The 25,076-nt window shown below is 46.2% G+C and overlaps 1 protein-coding gene and 2 non-coding genes across 3 annotated transcripts in view; 2 read left to right on the top strand and 1 right to left on the bottom strand.

The window, feature by feature from the left end:
- The first annotated feature begins 3,423 nt into the window (after positions 1–3,423).
- The window catches only part of LOC125448658 (complement C1s-1 subcomponent-like), a 54,524-nt gene continuing 32,871 nt past the window's right edge, over positions 3,424–25,076 (top strand). Inside the window, exons 1-5 of the mRNA XM_059642575.1 lie at positions 3,424–3,566; positions 12,486–12,702; positions 14,637–14,811; positions 20,811–20,933; positions 23,764–23,885. Coding sequence (XP_059498558.1) covers positions 3,439–3,566; positions 12,486–12,702; positions 14,637–14,811; positions 20,811–20,933; positions 23,764–23,885 — 765 coding nt within the window. The 5' untranslated portion in view covers positions 3,424–3,438. The remainder of the gene's footprint in view (positions 3,567–12,485; positions 12,703–14,636; positions 14,812–20,810; positions 20,934–23,763; positions 23,886–25,076) is intronic.
- On the bottom strand, positions 8,110–8,182 carry trnak-cuu (transfer RNA lysine (anticodon CUU)). The gene has a single exon. It is a non-coding gene; the product is annotated as a tRNA-Lys (tRNA).
- trnav-cac (transfer RNA valine (anticodon CAC)) lies at positions 8,711–8,783 on the top strand. The gene has a single exon. It is a non-coding gene; the product is annotated as a tRNA-Val (tRNA).

The following is a 25,076-nucleotide window of genomic DNA, read 5'->3' as shown; positions in this document are numbered from 1 at the left end:
ACTTTGTTATCTTAGCAATGTTACTGCCTTGCTTTCTGTCTTCATCCTTTGTTGAGGAACTGGCCCAAATTTGCTCAGCTCGTTCTATATCTTACTTCACTGCCCGTTCAATGCAGGCCTGATGCAACTTTTGATCAATGTCACGGGGGGTTGTTAAGGACCAGGGAGGGGGAATAGAAGTAATTGTTTGAAAATATTTGTGCTCCGGGGCTGATAAAGCAACAGGTTGTAAATGTGATCGAAGAGAAAAAAAATGTAACATATAGGTGCAGCCAAATACTGGCAGAACTGAGGCTTCCTGTGTGTATTGTGCAGGGTCTAACTCATGTGTACTATATGTATATCAAAAGAACTGCGGATGCTGTAACTCAGGAGCAGAAACAAAATGGCTGGAAAAGCTCAGCAGGTCTGGCAGCATCTGTGAAGGAGAAAACAGAGTTAACGTTTCAGGTCCAGTGACCCTTCCTCAGAACTGGTATGTAAGCCATGGTGGCCTAGTGGTTTGAGGTACTGTGTTTATATGGCGATCTTCTCTGAAGGTGTGGGTTTAAATTCCACTTCCAACACTGAAGGCTTTACTTTAAAGTTTTGAATGACTGTGCTGCACCTTGTGATAAAGTTGGCACTGTTTTCCTCTATCCCCCACTGCAGTGTCACAGCCTGCAGCCTTGGAGTCAGACTTGCTACCACTGCTTCAGGATGGTTGGCAGGTCCGCAAGTTAATGTTTGTGTTCTTGGGTGAACGTGAATGCGTGGCGACCCAGTCTCTCCCCAGTGTCGATGATAAAGGCAGCACTCGGTAATGGAGTTCTCAGCAAAACGAGCGGCTGCAGAGAAACACTCTCTCTCTCGCTGCCCTCCGTCAGACTGTGGAAGGAAATGAGCCTGTTAATTCATTGAGATCAGTGGAGGAGCAGGGAGGCAAACAGGAGGCTGGAAGAACACAGCAAGCCAGGCAGCATCTGGAGGAAAGGAGCAAGCAACGTTTCGGGTATTACCCTTGATCAGGGGGAGTGGGCAAGTGGGAGTGAACTATTGTCAAGGAGGTGTGTTTAGGAACTGGTCACCCAGAATGGGGTTCAAAATGACACCCCTGAGATGAAGGGTCTCATGCTCTACTAATAGAGTTAGCCAGGCATTACACTGCATGCTCTTGCTGCCTTAACATTTGTTGCAGTAAATTTGTTTACTCCAATTATTCTCTTTTATAAGTATAAATGCTGCTGGATATCAGAAATTCAAACCGGTGTTATTTACAATCCACAGCTTGGATCTGACAAAAGTTATCCAGCTTCCTCTTCCTGCTGCTGCTTCTGTCAGGGGAACCTGCAAATAACCTCCCTCCCACACGCTCACTGCAAATGCTCACAGCCTGCAGCTTTCACACACAGCTCTCAGCACTGACACACCGGCCAAGCACGCACGCACATGTGCACACACACACACACACACACACACACACACACACACACACGGCACAGAAACAGAGAGGGAGGTAAAGCCAGGGAGACAGAGAGCGAGACACACACACACCCTGCACCCATCCCTATCTCTGTCACCTGCTCCAGGCCCTTACACCCCTCCCTTAACTTTGGCACCTCCTCCAGCCCCTATGCCCCGCTCTACCTCTATAATGTCTTCCAGCGCCTACGCTCCTCCCCATTTCTGTGATTTCCTCCAGCCCCTACACCTTTCCCTATCTCTGTAACATCTTCTGTCCCTACACCCCTCCCTATATTTGTAACTTCGTCCAGCTCCTACACCCTCCCTATCTCTGTCACCCCCTCCCTATCCCTGTCACCCCCTCCAGCCCCAACACCCCTCCCTATATTTGTAACTTCCTCCAGCTCCTACACCCTCTCCCTATCTCTATAACCCCTCCAGCTCCTACACCCCCTCCCTATCTCTGTAACCTCCTCCAGCCCCTACACCCCTCCCTATCTCTGTAACCTCCTCCAGCCCCTACACACCTCCCTATCTCTGTCACCCCCTTCAGCCCCTACACCCCCTCCCTAACTCTGTCACCCCCTCCAGCCCCTACACCCCCTCCCTATCTCTGTAACCTCCCCAGCCCCCACACCCCTCCCCATCTCTGTAACCTCCCCAGCCCCTACACCCCTCCCTACCTCTGTCACCCCCTCCAGCCCCTAAACCCCTCCCTATTTCTGTAACCTCCTCCAGCCCCATACCCATATCTTTGAAACTGCCTCCCTTCAATTGATTTCTGCACCCCTCTCATTCCAGCCTGTTTATCTAACTGATTTGAATCTTAAGGTCATACAGCACAGAAAATAAGACTTTTCTAACTATCTAACTCCCTAACATCTATTGATCTGCCTATCTGTCTGTCCATCTCTCTATCTGTCTATCTGTCTGTCTGTCTATCTATCCAGCTATCTATCTATGCAAATGTATATCCTTCTACATATGTACATGAGGTGTACAAGGCAATGAGAAGCATGGATAGAGTCGATAGCCAGAGACTTTTCCCTAGGGCAGGATTGACTGCCATGAGGGGTCATAGTTTTAAGGTGTAAGGAGGAAGGTGTAGAGGAGACATCAGAGGGAGGTTCTTCACACAGAGAGTTGTGAGCGCATGGAATAGTTTACCAGTGGTAGTCGTGGAAGCGGAGTCATTAGTGACATTTAAGCGACTGCTGGACATGCACATGGACAGCAGTGAATTGAGGGGAATGTAGGTTAGGTTATTTTATGTTTGGATTAAGATTATTCCACGGCACAACATCGTGGGCCGAAGGGCTTGTACTGTGCTGTACTTTTCTATGTTCTATGTTCTATCTGCTTTACCAAACTCTCTGACACAGTATATCTCCAGGACATGATGTTGCATATTATACTGGTAACTTGCTACTGTCATGTGTGATATTTGTGTTAGCTCCCATGATGTTTAGATGAAATCTCTGTCACTTTGTACTGAAGGTTGCAGTAAACATGTGCGATACCGACTGGCATCCCCATGTGTCCATTTCAATCACAGGCACTCACGTGACTGGGTTCAGTTTAAGCCATTCAGACATACTGCAGCATGTCTAGTATGTCATGCTGCAAGAGGGAAGTCACATAGAGACCAAAATCTTCAAATTATCAGGTTACAGGCTATGGTACAGCGATCAAATCAGGAGGACCTTCCTCAATGCAATATTGCATATCTGCTGTGAGGTCTAACTCACTGTCGATCATCTTCTGATCTATTGACCAAACTTTTTGTCTGTTAGCGAACCACCTACTTATCTTTCGCTTCGCCACCTCTGCTGCTATTCACACTTTACCCAGTTAACAGAAGCTAACTGCTGCTGACATTCCAGTGTTTCAGTCATGAGCAGGGATCTCCAGGAGGGTAAAATTGTGAATTGTGACCACGAGGAACAATCTTTGACCTTTGACCAAGCTGTTAAAGGCCAGGGATGACATGTGAACATGGCCAATCTCCAGTTTGTTTGTTGTCTGGACTGCAAACATTGTGATACAGGGGAAAAGTACGAGAGCTGGTCTTTAATAATGATTAATCCGTCCCCTGGAATGACAAGTCGAAACAGGAAAATGTGGTGAGTTAGAAAGAATTCCTCATTGTAATGTATGTGTTTAATGCGTTTGCAATGCTGAATGTGCAGAATTTCAATGCTTAGAATCTTGTTATTTACTTGAAGTAAACAACAATGTAGTTCCTTAACTCAAGAATACCTTCACTCTCTTAGTTGGCAACGCCTTTAGCAAGAGAATCATTTTCATCAGTTTATGCAGCGTTTATTTGATTTGCTTTAATTTATTTATTTTCACATGTACCTAAATACAGTGAAAAGTGTTGTTTGCAAGCAGTACAGGCAGATCATAGAAAGCAATGGTATATAGAACATAGGGTGGAAAAAAAAGCTTGGACAGAGTAAGGCATGGGGTTACACCGCACGGGACGTGGGCTAGACAAGGTCAACATTAACAAGATCAGCATTAATTGAAATTAGACAGACCATTCATCAGACTAATAGCAGCAGGAAGAAGCCATCAGAGAGGCTAAGAAGCAGTCCCAGACAAGGCCCAGACCTAGCAAACAGACTCCTGCCATCTATGGCAAGGCCTTAAACGGCATTACGGGATACAAAATGAAACAGTGTAACTTAGTGGACAATGACACATTCCTTCTGGGCATGCTCAATGCTTTCTACACTTGGTTCGAGCAGAATCCCACAGGCGTGAAGATGCCTGCCTCGACAGCCCCAAACACAGCAGTTCCCTCTGTCACCGCTTCAGAAATCTGATCAGTCTTCCTGAGAGTCAACCCGAGGAAAACAATGGGCCTCGATGGTGTCCCCAGCCAAACAATCAGGTCCTGTGTGGACCAACTGGCGGAGGTATTCACCGACATCTTCGCCCTCTCTCTTCTTCAAGTCAAAGCCCTCACCTGCTTCAAGAAGACCACAATCATCCGCATACCCAAGGAAACACTGATGTGCCTTAATGCGCCTTAATGACTACCACCCAGCAGCTCTGACTTCAATAAGCATGAAGTTCTTCGAGAGGCTGTTCATGGACCACATCAACTCTAGTCTTCCAAGCTGCCTCGATCCCCTACAGTTTGCTGACCGATATAACAGGTACATGGAGAATGCTAAATCCCTAGCCCTGCGCTCATCCTGGAACACCTGGATAACATAATCACCTACGTTAGACTCCTAGACAACAAAGTGTGGAGCTGGATGAACACACCAGGCCAAGCAGCATCCCAGGAGCACAAAAGGTGATGTTTCGGGCCTAGACCCTTCTGCTGGTTGACTACAGTTCCATCTCTAACACCATTATCCCCTCCAGACTGTGTGACTTCGGTCTCGGCTCCACCCTCTGCAACTGGATCCTCAGCTTTCTCACCCATAGGCCACAATCAGGGAGGATAGGTAACTGCACCCCCTGCACATCAACGCTCAACACTGGAGCCCCTCAAGGGTCTGCGCTCAGCCTGCTACTGTACTCCCTGTACACCTATGACAGTGTTGCCAAATTCTGAATGCATATCATCTACAAGTTTACCGATGATGCCACCGCAGTGGGACAGATATCTAACAATGACGAGTCAAAATACAGAAGGGAGACAGAGGGCTTGGTGATGTGGTGAAATGAAGACAATCTGTCTCTCAGTGTCGGCAAAACCAAAGAATGGATCAGAAAGAAAGAAAGAGAACATGCCCCCATCTACATCAAAGGAACTGAGGTTGAGAGGGTGATGAGCATTAAGTTCCTTGGGGGGATGGTAATCAATGACCTTTTCTGGACTTCCCACATAAATGCAACAGTCAAGAAGGCACAACAATGCTTCTTCTTCCTCAGACAGCTCCGGAAATTTGGCATGTCCATCAGATCCCTCACCAACCCCTACAGATGCACCGTTGGAAGCATACTATCTGGGTGCACAATGGCCTGGTACGGCAACTGCTCTGCCCAGGACCGTAAGAAACTACAGAAGGTGGTGTACACAGCCTGGACCATCACAGAAGCCAACCTTCTCATCCAGGGACCCCATTTCCAAGGCTCGCTGCCATAGAAAGGCAGCCAAAATCGTCAAAGAGCCATCACACCCTGGCAATGACCTCCGAAAGCCACCTTCACCAGGCAGAAGATACAGAAGCCTGAAGACACTCACAAGCTGGTTCAGGAACAGCTTCTTTCCAGCCATTGTAATACACTGGCCTCAAATAATGTAATCTTTAATGTAGCCTGTCTGCTTCTAAGTCTTTTTGATTGGTACATCCTTTGCTTGCTGCGGTCTGCCTGTACCACTCGTAAACAAAGCTTTTCACTGTATTTTGGTACACGTGACAATGAATCAAAACCAAATCAAACACCAACGATCAGATACTCTGGTTTCTTTTTACCTCTGATGTGTTGATTGATGGAGAAATACTGGCCATGATGCTGCAGAGCTGAACCCCACTGCATATCATTGATATATAACCCTGGATAGTTTACAGCTAATCAAGCCAGCAGGCAGAGCCTCAGTTTAAGATGGTGTCTCAATGCAGCACAGCTGATGCTGTAAGTGCAAGGAGGCATATGCATTGGGGCCAGCACTGCATTGGGGACTGCACTGCATTGGGGCCAGCACTGCATCTGGGCCAGCACTGCAGCGGGTCCCGCACTGCAATGGGAATGGGGCCAGCACTGCATCGGGACCAGCACTGCAATGGGGCCAGCACTGCATCGGGGCCAGCACTGCATTGGGACCAGCACTGCATTGGGGCCAGCACTGCATTGGGACCAGCACTGCATCAGGACCAGCACTGCAATGGGTCCAGCACTGCATTGGGGCCAGTGCTGCATTGGGACGAGCACTGCATTGTGACCCACACTGCGTCGGGGCCAGCACTGCATTGGGGCCAGCGCTGCATTGGGACCAGCAGTGCATCGGGACCAACACTGCATCGGGACCAGCACTGTGTTAGGATCAGCACTGTACTGGAACCAGCACTGTCTTGGGACCCACACTGCATTGGGGGCAGCACTGAGCTGGGGCCAGCACTGCATTGGGACCAGCACTGCATCGGGACCCGCACTGCATTGGGACCAGCACTGCATCGGGACCCGCACTGCATTGGGATCAGCACTGCATTGGGACCAGCACTGTATTGGGACCAGCACTGCTTTAGGACCCACACTGCATTGGGGCCAGCACTGCATTGGGACCAGCATTGCACTGGGACCAGCACTGCGTTAGGACCAGCACTGCATCAGGGCCAGCACTGCACTGGGGCCAGCACTGCATCGGGGCCAGCACTGCATCGGGGCCAGCACTGTATTGGGACCAGCACTGCATCGGGACCCACACTGCATTAGAGCAAGCACTGCACTGGGGCCAGCACTGCATTGGGACCAGCACTGCATCAGGACCAGCACTGCATTGGGACCAGCACTGCATCAGGGCCAGCACTGCATTGGGACCAACACTGCGTTGGGCCCAGCACTGCGTTAGGACCAGCACTGCATTGGGACCAGCGCTGCATCGGGACCAACACTGCACTGGGGCCAGCACTGCATCAGGACCAGCACTGCATCGGGACCCGCACTACGTTAGGACCCCCACTGCATTGGGACCAGCACTGCATTAGGACCAGCACTGTATTGGGGCCAGCACTGCACTGGGGCCAGCAATGTATTGGGGCCAGCTCTGCACTGGGGCCTGCACTGCACTGGGGCCAGCACTGTATTGGGGCCAGCTCTGCACTGGGGCCTGCACTGCACTGGGGCCAGCACTGTGTTGGGGCCAGCTCTGCACTGGGGCCAGCACTGTGTTGGGGCCAGCTCTGCACTGGGGCCAGCACTGTATTGGGGCCAGCTCTGCACTGGGGCCTGCACTGCACTGGGGCCAGCACTGTGTTGGGGCCAGCACAATGGGATGCAGTTCGATGGGTGAGCGTGAATGTGTGAAGCCTCTGTGCGTACAGCACAGCCTCCCCCTGTGTCGATGACAAGGGCAGCACTCGGTAATAGAGATAGTCGGAACTGCCGATGCTGGAGTCTGAGGTAACGAGGCGTGGAGCTGGATGAACACAGCCGGCCAGGCAACATCAGAAGAGCAGGAAAACTGATGTTTCGAGTCTGGAGATAATGGGAACTGCAGATGCTGGAGAATTCCAAGATAATAAAATGTGAGGCTGGATGAACACAGCAGGCCCAGCAGCATCTCAGGAGCACAAAAGCTGACGTTTCGGGCCTAGACCCTCTCAGCGAAGGGTCTGGGCCCGAAACGTCAGCTTTTGTGCTCCTGAGATGCTGCTTGGCCTGCTGTGTTCATCCAGCCTCACATTTTATTATCTTAGTTTCGAGTCTGGACCCTTCTTCAGGAGGGAAAAAAAAATAAGAAGGAGATGGACCCAAAACGTCAGCTTTCCTGCTCCTCTGAAGCTGCCAGGCCCGCTGTGTTCCTCCACGCCTTGTTCACTCGGCAATTGAGCTCACAGCAAAACGACCGGCTGTAAGTCTCGGGGCTCCATCAGACTGTAAAGAGAACTGGGTGCCTTGGTCGGCGAATGATCGAGGTGAGTGGCCAAGGGGGATTGAGGTGTTGAGGTTAAAATGTGTATTTAAACAAAATGAAAACACAGCCGCCCAACGTGGGGCTCGAACCCACGACCCTGAGATTAAGAGTCTCATGCTCTACCGACTGAGCTAGCCGGGCGTTACGTATCGTGTATCTGCCTTGCTACTTGCTGTGGTCAAATATTTCATATGTTTTTCCACTGTGATGTTTTATTTTTCAAATGGACGAGTGCTGCTGCTGCTGCTGGAAGTGCGAAATTAAAACCAAAATTATTTCCAAACCACAGCTTGGATTTGACAAAACTCATCGAGGTTACACCTCCTCCTGCTGCTCCTGGGTGGGTGGGTTAATCTTGCAATAACCTCTCCCGTTCACGCTCACTGTAAGCATCCATAACCTGCCGCTTTCACACACAGCCGTCAGCACCGTCACGCTGGCCAAACACACACATACACACACACACACAGCCTGAGACACGGGGAGAGACAGAAGCAGAGAGAGATGCAGGGAGAGAGAGCAGGAGAGACATAAAGGGATTTACAGTCAGGGAGAGACACACAAATTCGGTGTCCGAGGCTGCACAGATGTATCCAGAGAAATAACCATGATCTGATAACAATAAATCACAAGGAGGAAATGACATGTGCAGAAGGACGGCCATCGGGTGTTTCCATAGTGTAGTGGTTATCACGTTCGCCTCACACGCGAAAGGTCCCCAGTTCGATCCTGGGTGGAAACATTTATTATCTTTCTACTCTTTCAGAACTACCGCAACACACACCTCACTCAACTTTCTTTCTTAGTGTCCTGATAATTAGCTGTTCAATCCAGAATTGTCATGGAATGCCACCCCAGTTTGCCTGGATGGGCACAGGTCCAATAATGCTCAAGAAGGTCAACACAATTGGGGCAAAGCATTCTGCTTGATTGACATCAATTCCATTACTCCCTCCACCACCAACGCAACAGAGTGTGCCATCCAAAGGTGGACAGCAGAAATTCAACACCGCTTCTTAGACAGCACCTTCCAAACCCAGGACTACTTCTATCTAGAAGGGCAAGGGCAGCAGATACGTGGGATCACCAGCCCCTCGAAGTAGCCCCTCTGATCCGTTCACCATCCTACTTGGAAATATATCAGCCATCCCTTCAGCGTCAGTGTCACTGGGTCAAAATCCTGGAATTCCCTCTCTAACGACACAGTATGGGTGTCCCTACACCACATGGATTACAGGGGTTCAAGAAGGCAGCTCATCCCCACCTTCTCAAGGGGCAGCTAGGAATGGGCGTTAACTCCTGGACCAGCTAGCGATGTCCACACCCAACATGTTGCATGGAGGGTCAGTGCTGCACTGGGAAGGGTCAGCTTTGATTTTTCTGCTTGAGGTCTGAAGGGGAGTCAGAGGAAGGCATGTGCCTTGAACCAGGAATCCTGAGGCTCAGAAATATGAGATATAGCTCTGACAAATATTAATGGAACAAATTTTAACATTCGTGCTTAGTCATTTATATTTTCTAATATTTCACCATCTTCAAAACATCGTTTTTTGGAGCCAAAAAATTTGCTGAACTAAATATTCTGACTTTTAATAAAAGATTTGTGTTTGTATATTAGTCATAGTATATTGTACACATATAGTATATGAGGGGCCTGTCTATGAATAGAATAGATTATCTTTTAATGTCACATGTAGTCCATACTCTATTGCAGAAGTGCAGTGAAAATATTTTCCAATATTTACTTCTTATGGTACCATCTCAGGTGCCAGTACCTAGGCACAAATTTTGAATACAAAAGAGGGGTAAAAAGTAGTTGCATTACTTTATAGAGTTTAAAATATAAATCAACATTAAAGGATTGGTATTACATTCGGAAAAATAGTTTAAATGGACACTACACTGTAGCAGTCCAGCACAGGGCCTCCACCAATGATCTGACCACCAGCACCAGGTCCCAGTCCAACAGCCATCCCCACTCCATTCCAAGCCTCTGTCCACTCCGTACTGGCACTCGGCTACTCCAATGTAAGTTCCAGGGCTGCCTCCCGTGCGCCAGTCCCCACCTGGGCCTCGATGCCTGTGCGCTGTTCCAGGAATCGCTCCCGACATGCTGGTTCAGGACTCCCTGTCCCTGTGCTGTTCCAGAGTCTGCTGCCCACACACTACGCTGGGGCTCACCACCTGCCCTGCTCCAGGACTGGCAGCCCACGCTATTCCGGGACTTGCAGCCAACGCAGGAAAGATTGAGCAATTTAGGCCTATACTCTGTAGAGTTTAGAAGAATGAGATCTAATTGCAGTCTGTAAGATGCTTAAGGGAGTTGGCAAAATAGAAGCAGAGAAGATATTTCCTCATGTGGTTGAGAGTTGACCTTATAGAGGTCTATAAAATCATGAGGGGTATAGATAGGTTGAATGGAAAGTGTCTTTTCCCTAGGGTGGGGGATATTAAGACTATTTTTAAAGTGAGAGGAGAGAGATTTAAAAGAGACAAGGCCTGCCAAAATTTTATATGCAGAAGATGGTTTGCATGCGGAATGAACTTCCTGAGGAAGTGGTGGATATGGGCACAGTTACAATGTTTAAAAGACATTTGGATAAATACATGAATAGGAAAATTTTGGAGGAATATGGGCCAGGAGCAGGCCGGTGGGATTAGTTTAGTTTGGGATTATGGTTGGCACTGGTTAGGCCAAAGGGTCTGTTTCCATGCTGTGTGATTCTATGACTCTATGACTCTATGTGAGCCATTCTAGAACAAAAGATCGTAGTTTTAGGATGAGGGGAAGCAGATTTAAAATAGAGATGAGGAGGAATTACTTCTCTCAAGGGTCAGGAATCTGAGGAATTTACTCCCTCAGAGTGCAATAGATACCAGGGTACTGAGTAAATTTAAGGAAGAGACAGAGTTTTCATTAGTAATGTGGTTAGAGGTTATGGGGAGTGGATAGGGAAGTGGAACTGAGGCCAAGATGAGATCAGCCATGAATATATTGAATGGCAGAGCAGGCTTGATGGGCTGAATGGCCTACTCTTGCTTCCAGTCTTTATGAAGTATTACTGTACACTCATCTAAGAGTAAACCAAAGTGACATCGAGCCAGAAGGGATGGTATTAAACTAGACACAAAGTCTCCTCTTTGTTTGCTCATTTAATTACAGGATACTGAATTACAAATGACTGCCTCCTGCATAATAAACTGAGTGCCCTGGCAATCTCTCTTTACAAGTGCTCTGAGTCCTTAATTCACTAATTCTTTTGCATCATAAGAATGGGATTAAGATTCCATTAACCATAGATTAGTGACTCAAAGGCAATTCGCCAGGTCTCCCACCCCTGTCTGGAAAACAGTCTGCTTTCAACCTTTGAAATAAATCTGTAATAATGAGGAAGCTACTGGGATTGTTATAAAAACCCACCTGTTGTACTCATGTCCTTTAAGGAATGAAATCTACCTTCCTTAACCAGTCTGCTCTACCTGTGACCCCAACCATGTAGCCTCACTGTTGACTCTTAATGCCCTCTAAAATGGACAGGCCATCCATTCAGTTCAAGGGTAATGTGATGGCTTTTCAGAGATTATTTTGTCCTGGTTTCTTTTAGGAGAGAAATTGATCGAGAGGCGCCTAGCTGCCTACTAAAGATCATTTAAGTAAACAGCTTGGAAAGCCTTAGTTTTTTTTAATGCAGTCTAAATAAGCATGGCCAGCTCTCACAGACCAAGATTTCTGAGCAGCATCAGAGGCTGTTGGTGACTATAAAGAGTTGGAAGCTTCAGTGAATGGTTCCTGGCTGCCACTCTCTCTCAATTTATGTTTTTTTTCCCTTCTTGGATTGGAGAACTGCATGTGAGAAACTGTGTCAGAATTTTCCTTTTTGCCAAGGGGTGTATTTATGGGATGTTGCTATATTGGAACTATTAATTTAGTAATAGCTATTGTATCTATTATTCTGTTAAGTTTTCTAATAGAGTTAAGTTATTCTAAGTTCTTCTTTCTTTCTTTGTATTTTAACTACAGTGTTTAAAATAAATTATGTTTTGGCTAACATCCAGTAGTTTGGCTAGTAGCATTGCATCTGGAACAGAGCACTTCACTCTACCTTTAAAATAAGGAAACGTTAAGGTCTAAGCTACAGTCTTAAAATATTTTGAGGGCGTCCAATCTGGCCTGGTTCGTAACTGTAGTTAGGGACAGGCAATATTGACTGGCCCTATCAATGATGTCCAGATCCCATGAATACACAGAGGCAGTTGAAGGTCTTCAAACAGATCCATTAAACTGCTAGATTAGTGCAGATTGCAAAGCAGAGGATGAAACTGTCTTTCTGTCTCTTTCTCCCCACTATCTCGTTTTAATCTGAAGTTTGTGTGTTATTCTCTGTGCCCTTGGGCCTAAACATGCTCTGACCAATCCAATTCTTATGTAAATAATTGGCCACAGGTCGCCTGCTTTGTTCTTGTTTGTAATTCCTGCATCCTGCACCATTCGCCTGAAGCAACCTTCCGGAGAGTTCTTTTCCCCGAACCACCCTCTGCAATATCCAGCGGGCAGCAACGAGTCCTGGGACATCTCTGCACCGAGTGGTTACATTGTGAAAGTTTATATCCCTTACTTGGACATTGAACGATCGGAAGGATGTCAGCACAGCCACTTACAGGTACTGAGTCTGGAGAACACACAGAAACAATTAGCAAAGATTTCACTGCTCTGTGAAGCTTCAAATATCACAGAGCACTAACTATTACCAAGTCTCTCAGGGTTTAGCAGTAGCATCTCTACCTGTGTTCAAACCCCACTCACTCCAGAGATGTACAAAAGCACCTCTGCTAAGTTTAACTCTGAGGTAGATCCAGGCATTAGTCTTGAGCTGAGGAGATGGACTGAAGACAGGCGTATGAAATTAAGCCATAGATTGTCTCACTGAAAGGTGGAACAGTATTGAGGGGCTGAATGGCCTATACCCGTTCCTGTGAAACTGATTGTCAGGTATATATAGCTTCCATCTAGAATAGAGAAAGTTAAAGAGTTAACTCATTGAGATTGGATGACAATGCAGGTTTGACATAAAGACAATGGTTGTGTGAGAGACCACAACTGAGGGTCCTCCATAAAATGCAGTCTCAAATGAATCCCCTGGGGAATTTGGACAAAACTCCTCAAGTCAGACAGCCCAGCCTCTGTGGAAATGTACATACTGGTATAGGCCATTTGGGATGAATGGCATGTTACAGTGCTGTAAATAAGATGTAACCCCATATACTTTAATGGATTATCGTTCTTGATGAGAATATTGATGCTTTGAGTATGGCAGGGCCAAGACTTGTCACTCTGGAACAAGCTTATGAATGAAATGCTGTGACACTAACAAGTTGCCCTCAGCAGCTAAGGCTATACCATATAGAAGTATAAGTAGGCCACACAGCCCATCAAGTCTGCTCAAATTTCAATGAGATCATCGCTGATCCTATCATCCTTAACTCCATTTTCCTGCTGCTCCCTTTGATTCCCTTCCTGATTAAAAATTCTGTCTATCTCAGCCTTGAATATATGTAACGGCCCAGCTTTGACAAAAGGAATTTCACAAAGTCATTCTCCTGAGAGAGGCAACTCTTCCTTATCTCTGTCTAAATGACCCTTCATTCTGAGACTTTGCCATCTTGTCCTAGCCTCTCCACAAGGAGACCATATTTCCCCACACCCCTCCTGTCAAAATCCCCCTAAAAGTCTTGTATGTTTCGATAAGGTCGCCTCTCATTCGCCACAGTGGCTCGGTGGCTAGCACCAGGGACCTAGCTTTCATTCCACCCTCGGGTGACTGTCTGTGTGGAGTTTTCACATCCTCCTTCTGTTTTCCACCGGGTGGTCTAGTTTCCTCCCATTGTCAAAAGATATGTAAGTGGATTGGCTGTGCTAAATTGCCCCATGGTGCAATACAAGGATAGGTAAGGGTTTGGGTCTGAGTGGGATATATCTTTGGAGGGTCAGTGTGGACTTGTTGGGCCGAATGACCCATTTCCACGCAATGGGAATTCTATGTTGATTCTTCTAAACGCTAATGAGCATGGGCTCAATGTCTCCTCATAAGAAAGCCCCTCCATACCTGGGAACAACCAAGTAACGATAACTCTCGTCTTTGTTTGTTTTACCAAATTACAATACCTCGTATTTATCCAAATTGATCTCTGAGGTTTTTCAGCCATTGACCTAATTGATCAAAATCTCCTTGTAATCTTAGAGAACCTTCTTCACTGTCTACTGTACCACAAATTTTGCAGGCTAACTAACCATTTTCCTATGTTCCCAACTCAGTAATTTATATAAATCCTTTCAAACCTATACATTCACCTATTCTGAGTCAGAAGATCAAAACAATAAGAATTTATCACCTGTTATTAATTGTACAAAGGCAGTTAAGGGTCAGGAGTCCAATGTAGGCACAAATGGTCACCATTTAGATAAACTGGGCCAGGTGACATTTGCACCATTGAGTTCACAGAAGGGCTGCTGAATTAACACTGTAGCGATAATACTAAAGAGGGTAGTTTGTACTCTTGTGATGCTCAACACTAATCCTCTGTCACTGCCCAACAGATTCTTTCAGAGGGAAGGGAGCTGGCCAAGCTGTGTGGCAAATGGGAAGATGATGGTAGCAATCTGGAACTGCATGAGTACTATTCCATTGGTAACACACTGAGAGTCTTGTTCACATCAAAGGATCTTGAATCCAAGCCGTTTACTGGATTTCTAGCACTCTACTCTCATGTTGGTAAGTTGCCAATGTATGGAGACCCAAGAACTGTTTTTCTTGTTTGGATTACTCCATCAAGACCAGGCCCTGGTTGTTCAAACCTAATTCTTTGTTTTTTTGTCTTTTGTGAAGTACAATCTCATTTTCGCAAATCGGTGCCTGGGAATCATGTTTTCACATGTAGATCCATGAGAATGGTGCGGGGTTGGGGGTGTTTGGGAGGGAGGAATGTGACCAAATCAGTGACCAGAGAGATTGGACGGGTCAGGACAGTCATAGAGTTATGTAGCAGAGAATCAGACCGTTCGGTCCAACTCGCCCATGCCGACCAGATATCCTAAATTAATCTAATCCCATTTGCCAGCATTTGGCCCATATCCCTCTAAACCTTTCCTGTTCATGTATCCATCCAGATGCCGTTTAAATGCTGTAACTGTACCAGCCTCCACCACTTCCTCTGGCAGCTCACTCCATACACGCATCACCCTCTACATGAAAAGTTACCCCCTAAGTCCCTTTTAACTATTTGCTCGCTTGTCTTAAACCTGCTCCTTCTAGTTTTGGACTGCCTTACCCTGGGAAAAACACCTTGGTTATTCACCCTATCCATGCCCCTCATGATTGTACAGGTTTTTATATAGTCACCTCTCAGCCTCTGATGCTCCAGGAAGGATAGCCCCAGCCTACACAGTCTCTCCCTGTAGCTCAAACCCTCTAACCCTGGTACCATCCTTGGAAAACTTTTCTGAACCCTTTCAAGTTTCACAACGTCTTTTCTATAACATGGAGGTCATAATTGAATGCCATATTCCAAAAGTGGTCTCACCAATGTTCTGTACAGTCACAGCAAAATGTCCCAACTCCTATCCTCAATGCACTGACCGATAAGAGGCAAGCGATTCGATCCTCTCCTGGTTGGACATTTGACAGAAGTGTTCAATGTCAGGACAGAGTAAACGGAGACACTTTGAGCCCATGGATGGGAGTATCAAGAAACAGAAAATGAGAGCAGGAGTAGGCCATTCAGCCCCTTGAGCCTGCTGCACCATTCAATATGATTGTGGCTGATCATCCGAGCTCAGTTTCCTGCTCCCACTTTCTCCCCCTATTCATCAATTCCTTTAGCCCTGAGAACTATCTCAGACTCCTCCTTGAAAACATTCAATGTTTTGGCATCTATTGTGGTGGAGAAGTGTCTGGATGAGCACTTAAAAGGCCAGGGCACAGTCGGCCCAATAGCAGTTAAATGGGTGCAGATTAGTTGGCGTTTATAGTTTGGCGTAGACGTGGTGGGCCAATGGCCCTGTTTCTCTACTGTGTGGCTCAATGAATCGATGATGATGACAGTAAGGGACCATAGATTTTACGGAATTAGTGAAAGAATCGTCTCAAGCTAAATCTTTCACGCACAGCAAGCACTTAATGCCTGGTGCACGCTGTCTGAGAGTGTGGGGAGAATGGACAGCAGGTTCAATCATTAGGGAATTACCTGAGGATGAAGGAAGTTCAAGGTTCCAGGAGACAGTGGAGGAATGGCAAATTTCTAATGCAGACGCGATGGGCTGAGAAACCTCCTCCTGCCCATTACCACCAATTCCAAACCACTCACCATCCTGATTTGGAAATGTATCAGCCATTTCTTCAGTACTGCTGGGTCAAAATCCTGGAACTCCCTCCCAACTGGCACTGTGTGTGTGTTCCTACACTGCAGCCATTCAGGAAGGCAGCTCACCCCCACCTTCTCAAGGGACAATTGGGCATAAATGCCAACCTGATTGAGGGATGACCTGATAGAGGCTTCTAACATCATGAGGGGTATTGTTAAGGGGAGCAGCAAATGTCTTTTCCCAAGGCTGGGCGATTTCAAGACTAGGGGGCATATTTTTAAAGTGAGAGGAGAAAACCATGAGGGGCATTTTTTTTTACACAGAGAGTGGTTCACATGATCTTCCAGAGGAAGTGGTGGATGTGGACACAGCTACAACATTTCAGAAGTAAGTACTTGACTAAGAAATGTTTAGAGGGATATAGGCCGACCGTAGGTAGGTGGGGATAGCTTAGTTTGGGATTATGGTCAGTGTGAACTGGTTGGACCAAGGGCCTGTTTCTGTGCTGCAGGACTCCATGACTGATATGCCACGCCCAAATCTGGAAAATAACATAAAGAGGCATTAGAAAGCAGTTCAGCAATTGCATGGTTAGTGCTTTCATTAAACATAAGATAAGAATGCACTTAAAATTTACACATTTAGACTTTTATTGTCGTCTGAAACGATGAGGCTAAGGCTTTGCTGAAAATAGGTTAGGCATATACATTTCCAGTCAGTTTTATTCCAGCTTAAATAAAGCTACAAGTACATTGATTACTCATTCCCTTTTCATTCAGTCTCACTGAATCATTCGCTGATGCCTTATTTCATTTCATCTCAGGCAAATCTGCCAGACTTTATTGAGATACATACGTAGGAGAAGGGATGGATTAATGGAGGTGGAATGATGAGGAGCAAATACAGTAGCAGACACCAGTTAGGGTGAATGGCCTTTTCTTGTGCTGTAAGATCATATATGGTGGTGTATCGCAGTTTACTGAGAGACTTTGAGTTGGCTCCTAACTGATGTCTTAAAGGAGCAAAGTGAGTTCGACAGTCAGAGAGGCTAACGGGGACAAGGTTTCAGCGCTTTTGAACTAAGGCTACTGGAAGCATAGTTGCTAGAAGTTGAGAATATCAAAATTGGGAAGGCACAAGAGGCAAGCATTGAGGATCCAAGATATCTCAGAGATTTGTGTAGATGTCAGGAGCGTGAGGGAATACTCCCCACTTGCCTAGGTGGACACAGCCACAACAACACTTAAGAAGCTCAACACCATCCTAGAAAAAGCAGCCCACTTGCTTGGCACCACATTTACTCCCTCCATCAACAATGCTCAGTTGCAGCAGAGTGTACCATCCACAAGCTGCACTGCAGAAATTCATCAAGGCTCCATAGACAGCAATGTCTGAACCCATTACCACAACCATGTAGGAGGACGAGGGCAGCAGATACATGAGGATACCAGCCCCAGCAAGTTCCCCTCTGAACCATTCACCATCCTGAGATGGAACTAGACCAGCTGTTCCTTCAGTGTCACTGGGTCAAAATCCTGGAACTCCCTCCCAAATGGCACTGTGTAGATGCCCCTACACCACCCCGACTGTAGCAGTTCAAGAAGGCAGCTCACCACCACCTTCTCAAGAGGCAATTAGGGACAGATATTTCACCATTTCAAGGGACAATTAGGGATGGGCAACAATTGCTGGACCCCACAACTCATGAATAAATAAAAAGTTTATTTCATTGTGCCAATAAAGGGCTCTTGTGGTACAATGGAAATACAGCCATAGAGTCATACAGTACAGAAACAGACCCTTTGGTCCTACTCATCCATGCTGACCAGATATTCTAAATTAATCTAGACCCAGCAGCTTTACCAGCAGACAAAGTACGCATGGCAGTAATCCTTAACAGAGCCCAACACATCAAGAAAGCTAACACACTACCAAGCAGATACCAACATCTACCAACAGATGGCAATAGACCCAAGGTCACGGATCGGAAACCTGAAAAATATAACACAACTCAGGAGACATCAAAAAGACAGACCACCAAAAAATGAAGCCAGAGGAATCCAACACTCCCCAATTCTACGGACTCCCCAAGATACATATACCCGGAGACCCCTCAGACCCATTGTCTCATGACCAAGTACACCGACATATAGGCTTGCCAAAGAACTGCAACGGAAATTGAAATACTTAGTTGTCAACACCATCTACTCCATCCGATCATCCCAAGAATTCCTCAGCATCATCAAGGACACAACATTGGTCGGCACAACATTGTGGGCTGAAGGGCCTGTTCTGTGCTGTACTGTTCTATGTTCTATGACACCAGGATGGAAGAGGACAAACCTTCAGTGTACCAGCGCTATTGACATGCACGAACATTGACCTCTCCAAAGAAATAAATGCCACACTGCTGGATGAATTAAGTATTAATTGCACAAAACTGGGACAAACCTACCGAAACATAAACAACATCCTTACGGGGATAGAATTCATGAGAGAAGGAGAGAACAACCGACTACCCTGCCTGGACATAATGGTAGAATGCAAAAACAATGAGGAGCTCCAGACTAGCATATATAGAAAGGCCACACATATGGACCAGATACTCAATTACACTAGCACCCACCCCAACGCCCACAAATGGAGCTGCATCATGGCACTAATTAAACGAGCCGTGACACATTGCAGCAGCTCAGAACTACGCAAAGCACTTAGACATAGTCTTCAAAAGAAATGCATACCCACAAAGCACAATCCCCCATTATCTCGGAGACAGACCACGACAGGAAGACATAACACGACCAGAATCACTTATCACCCGACCGTACACCAAGAACATTTCAGAGATGACCACAAGACTACTCAGACCCCGAGGTGTCAGAGTAGCCCACAAACTGACAACCACCCTACGACAGCTACTGATGAGTGTGAAGGATCCCATGCCCAATACCAGCCAAGCTGGGCTTATATACAAAATACCATACAAAGCCTGTGAGAAACAAGACATAGGCCAAACGGAAGAAAATTGACTATACAGATACATGAACACCAACAGCTCACCAAGAGACACGTCCAATTCTCAATTGTCTCGCTACACATGGACCAAGGGGAACATGAATTCGACTGGGACAACACATAGATAATTGCACAAGCCAAACAGAGACATGCCAGGGAATTCCTGGAGGCCTGGTATTCTAACCGGAACCCCATCAACAAACACATTGAATCAGACCCTGTGTGCAAACCACTGAGAAACAAAATAATACCAACCACCCCAGCAAACTGAGGCCGATAAATAACAAGTGGGACAGAACACAGGCGCTTTGCCAGAGGTGCGCTGACGATGTTGCACTGGCTCGGCGAGCATGTCTACAGCCTAATCAAGTCCCATTTGGCAGGATTTGGCCCATATCCTTCTAAAGCCCTCCCATTCATGTCCCCACCCAGATGCCTTTTAAATGTCATAATTGTACCAGCCCCCACCACTTCCTCTGGCAGTTTATTCCAGATGCGCACCACCCTCTGCATGAAAAAGTTGCCCCATCAGTCCCTTTTAAGTTTTTCCCCTCTTATTTTAAACCTACACCCTCTACTTTTGGACTCCCCTACCCTGGGGAAAAAGACCTTGGCAGTTTGCCCTATCCATGCCCCTCATGATTTTGTAAACCTTTACTAGGTCACCCCTCAGCCTCCGATGCTCCAGGGAAAATAGCGCCAGCCTATTCAGACTCTCCCTAACACTCGAACCTTCCAACCCCAGCAACATCCCTGTAAATATTTCCTGCCCACATCTCTGACCCAGGAAGTCCAGCTTGACATCCCAAATGCCAGAGAGGTGTTCGTGAGCATCTCTGAATGGGTTGATTTGAAAATATCATAGCATCATAGAGGCCGAGAGCGTGGAAACAGGCCCTTTGGCTCAACTTGCCCATGGTGCCCAATTTTCACAATTGAAACTAGTCCCATTTGCATCCGTTCAGTCCAAATCCCACCATTACCTATTCCATCCATGTACCTCTCTACGTGTTTCTTAAATTATGCTTGTGAGCACCACTACCTCTTGCAGCCTGTTCCAGGTACTCAGCACCCGCTGCGTGAAAATATTGTCCCCTTGGACCCTATTGTATCTTCATCTTAAAATATACACGTATCGATAAATATACATGCATGAGAAAGTGTCACACTGGACTCAAATCGTTAATTGTGTTTTCCCCTCCATAGGAGCCAACTGGGTTCTCCTTCTCTACTTTGGATCTCCAATATCTGAAATATTTGGCTTTCGAAAGTACAGTTGTTGCTGTAACTTCCAGATCCACCCCCTCTCCCCTCCCCAAACTTTCTAAAGATGAGTTGATTTCCTTTACCCTATTCTCAGGCTGGCTTTAAAGACTGTACCCTCTCTCCACCCAGATGTCAATGAGTGTGCTGTCGATGACAATGGATGTAGCCATTACTGCGGGAACACGATAGGTAGCTACCACTGCTACTGTCCTCGGGGCTTTGTCATTCAGAGCAACTCACGGACTTGCAAGAGTAAGTTTGCGAGGGTTTGATATTTGGTGAGACAACTCCACAATAGTGTTGCAATTGTAACTTCTGTCAATATCGGGTGGGGTTGGGTCCTTTGTATCCACGGACACACTCCATTGATGACAGTTCCATGGCGTAGAGTTAAGATTGTTCGCGGTACTTGTCACATCCTCAGCTTTTCACTGGTCTACCACCCTAATGATGATGTGTTGTCAACGAGAGGGGTGTTAACTAGCCCCCTGAGCGACTCACCATCCTGATTGGGAAACGTATCATCTGTTCCTTCGGTGTTGCTGGGTCAAAATCTTGGAACTCCCTCCCTAAGGGCACTGTGTGGGTGTCCCTACACCACACAGGATTGTAGCCATTCAAGAAGGCAGCTCCCCACTCATTCTAATTAGGGATGGGCAACAAATGCCGGCCCTATTGATGCTCACGTCCAAATAAAGGAGCTTTAAGTACCCATTGTATGGTTAACTCATTAGACGGACATAAAATTAGCCTTACACTTGTCTACCAGTCTCTCAGTTAGAAGCTAAAATGGAATACAAGGTATTTCTAGGACAAAAGCAGGCCATTCAGCCCCCTCATCAGCTACCTCCCAACACCCCCATGTCTATTTCCTGGAGTGAATTAACGATACTCTCCTTCACCACTCTCTTTGGCTTCCCCACATCTCGCTGAGTGACAAGGCTTCTGTGTGATGTCATGTTGGGTTTTTTGGTGAGGACCCTGCAGAAACAGTATGCAAGGAAGTTGTGCATTAAATAAGTTTCCTCTTTTTGCCCAGTAGCCCCAGAGTGTGGCAGCCGCTCCTAACCCAATGAATGAGCCAGATTCAGTGAACTGGGGGCCAACTTTCCTTCATTCTCTCCTCCCCACTCCCAAATCCTCTGCTCCGTCCCACCCCTTCCTCACTGACCTACTCCAAAACCCACCCAACAAAGCGCCCAGTCCCTCTTCTGTACAAAATTGCATCAAAGTGCTAACAAATGAGGCCATTTGGCTCAGCAAGTCCAACGGCTGAGTATTCCAGTCAGTCCCATTTCCACTCTTCTCACCACCAATGATTTTACTCAATACCAAGATCAAACCCCTCAATTGTCTCTCCAATTTCCCTCAAAATAATCCTGCCTCATGCCTCTATTTCTCCACATTAATTTTATTCTTTCTACAAAGCTTTCCATCAATTGGATTTCCATTTGGACCTTGAATTAAGACTTCTGTTACAAAGTCATACAGCATGGAAACAGACCCTTCAGTCCAACCTGCTGACCAGATATCAAAATCTGACAGAGTCCCATCTGCCAGCATTTGGCCCATAAGCCTCTAATTTGTCCCTAGAAATGTATCCATCCAGATGTCTTTTAAATCTTGTAATTGTACCAGGCTCTACCACTTCTTCTAAAAGGTCGTTCCATACACACATCACCCTTTGCCTGAAAAAGTTGACCTTTAGGTCCCTTCTCACCTTAAACCTGTGCCCTCTAGTTTTGGACTCCTCTACCCTGGGAAAAAGATTTGTCTATTCACCTTATCCATGCCCCTCATGATTTTATAAACCGCTATAAAATCAAGAGGAAGAGTTTGAAGTTTGGGACATTTGCCCTGGGGTATAGGAGGTTGTGGGTGACCTTATAAAGGTTTGTAAAATCATGAGGGGTATGGATATGGTGTAAAGCCAAATTTTCCCCCAGGGTAGGGGAGTCCAAAACTGGAGGCATATTTTTAAGGTGAGAGGAGAAAGATTCTGGATGTGAGTTTGCTCGCTGAGCTGGAAGGTTCGTTTTCAGACGTTTCATCACTATTCTAGGTAACATCATCAGTGAGCCTCCGACGAAGCGCTGGTGTTATGTCCCGCTTTCTATTTATCTGGTTAGGTTTCCTTGGGTTGGTGATGTCATTTCCTGTGTTGGTGATGTCATTTCCTGTTCTTTTTCTCAGAGGATGGTAGATTGGCTCCAGAAAGATTTGATTGAAGGAGAAAGATTTAAAAGGGACCTGAGGGGTAACTTTTTCGCAGAGAATGTGGTTTGTACAGAGGAAGAGGTAGATGCAGGTACAGTTCCAACATTGAAAAGACATTTGGACAAGTACATGAATAGGAAAGGTTTAGAGGGATATAGGCCAAATGCAACCACATTGGACCAATTAAGACTGGAAAATTGGTTGACATTAATGAGTTGGTCTGAAGGTCTGTTTCTATGCTTTATAACTCAATGACTCTAGACTCTATTCAGCCTCCCTCCCTACAACTCAAACCTTCCAGGCCTGGTAACATCCTTGTAAATCTTTTCTGAATTTTTTCAAGTTTAACAACATCCTTTCTGTAGAAGGGCAATCAAAATTGTACACAGTGTTCTAAAAATGGTCTCACCGAAGTTCTGGACAGCCACAACATGATCTTTCAACTCCTATACTCAATATTTTGACCAAAGAAGGCAAATGTGCCAAAGACTTTCTTCACAATCCTCTTTCTGTGACTCCACTTTCAAGGAACCATGCACCTGAAACCCGAGGTCTTTTCGTTCATCAACACTCCCCAGGGCCCTCCCATTAATTAATATAGTTCCTGCCCTGGCTTGTCTTACCAAAATGCAATACCTCACATTTATCGAAATGAAACTCCATCTGCCACTCCTTGGCCCATCTGATCAATGTCCCATTGTACTCTAAAATAACTATCTTCACTGTCCACTACATCTCCAATTTTGGTTCTTTTCTTTTCAGCTCCATTTCTCCTATGAGTCTGGTTCTAAAACTGTGACTTTTCAAACATGAACAGATCTCTTTGTGTTTTTATCTGTGGCTTTCTGTTGTGCTTCGTCCACAGAAGTACAAGTGTTCTGCCCTAATTGGGTGCTACAGAACAGTATCCTAGAACCCTCTTGGCCGAAGTTCGATGCTCGAGATACTGTGAAGGTGACCTGTAAGCCAGGATATGAAATTGTCAAGGTGAGGGTGTAATATTGATGGTTTTCCATCTGAGGGATTCACTTCTGTAACATTGCAGTCTTAGATGGCATGTGGGAGTCTCCGGGCAAGGCCCTTGCCCGAAGGGGAGATAATGGCCTAGTGGCATTGTGACTGGTCTGTTAATCCACAAACCCAGGTAATGTTCTGGCGGACTTGTGGTTTGAATCTTGCCACAGCAGATATTGGAATTTGAATCTAATTAAAAGTCTAAAGATGACCATCAACCGATTGTTAGGAAAACTCCATTTGGTTCAGAAGAGTTGGGACCCAAAACATTAACTTTCCTGCTCCTCTGATACAGCCTGTGTTCCCCCAGCTCCACACTGTTATATTTGGTTCACTAATGTCCTTTATTAACAGAAGCTACCGTCCTTACCTGGTCTAGCTGACCAGCAAGGATGCAGAAAATATTTACATGGATGTTAAAGCATTTGAACTCTAGGGAGAGGTGCAATAGACCACTTTTGGACTATTGCATTCACTTTTGGTCTTTCTGCTATAGGAAGGATGTTGTTAAGCTTGAAAGTGTGCAGAAAAGGTCTACAAGGATTTTGCCAGGGTCGGAGAGTTTGAGCTCTTGGGAAAGACTCAATAGGCTGGAGCTATCTTCCCTGGAACGACGGTGACTGAGGGATGACTTTAGGATTATAACATCCCTAGGGGAATGGATAGGGTGAGGAGCCAAGATCTTCTTCCCAGGGTAGGGAAATCAAAAACTAGAGGGTATAATTTTAAGGTGAGGGAAGGAAGATTTGAAAGGGATCTAAGGAGCAACATTTTCACACAAAGGGTGGTGCGTGTATGGAATGAGCTGCCAGAGGAAATGGTGGAAGCTGGTACAGTTACAGCATTTAAAAGGCAAGATAACAAAGTGTGGGTCTGGATGAACACAGCAGGCCAAGCAGCATCTTAGAAGCACAAAAGCTGACGTTTCGGGCCTAGACCCTTCATCAAAAAAGCTGGTGAAGGGTCTAGGCCCGAAACGTCAGCTTTTGTGCCCCTGAAATGCTGCTTGGCCTGCTGTGTTCATCCAGCCTCACATTTTATTATCTTGGATTCTCCAGCATCTGCAGTTCCCATTATCTCTGGTCACAACATTTAAAAGGCATCTGGATGCGTATATGAGTAGAAAGGGTTTAGAGGGCTATGGGCCAAAAGCTGGCAAATGGG

The sequence above is a fragment of the Stegostoma tigrinum genome, chromosome 45, assembly GCF_030684315.1.
Source record: "Stegostoma tigrinum isolate sSteTig4 chromosome 45, sSteTig4.hap1, whole genome shotgun sequence".
Taxonomy (NCBI): domain Eukaryota; kingdom Metazoa; phylum Chordata; class Chondrichthyes; order Orectolobiformes; family Stegostomatidae; genus Stegostoma; species Stegostoma tigrinum.
Note: the sequence above shows the minus strand (reverse complement) of the source record. Positions and strands in the feature narration are given on the sequence as shown.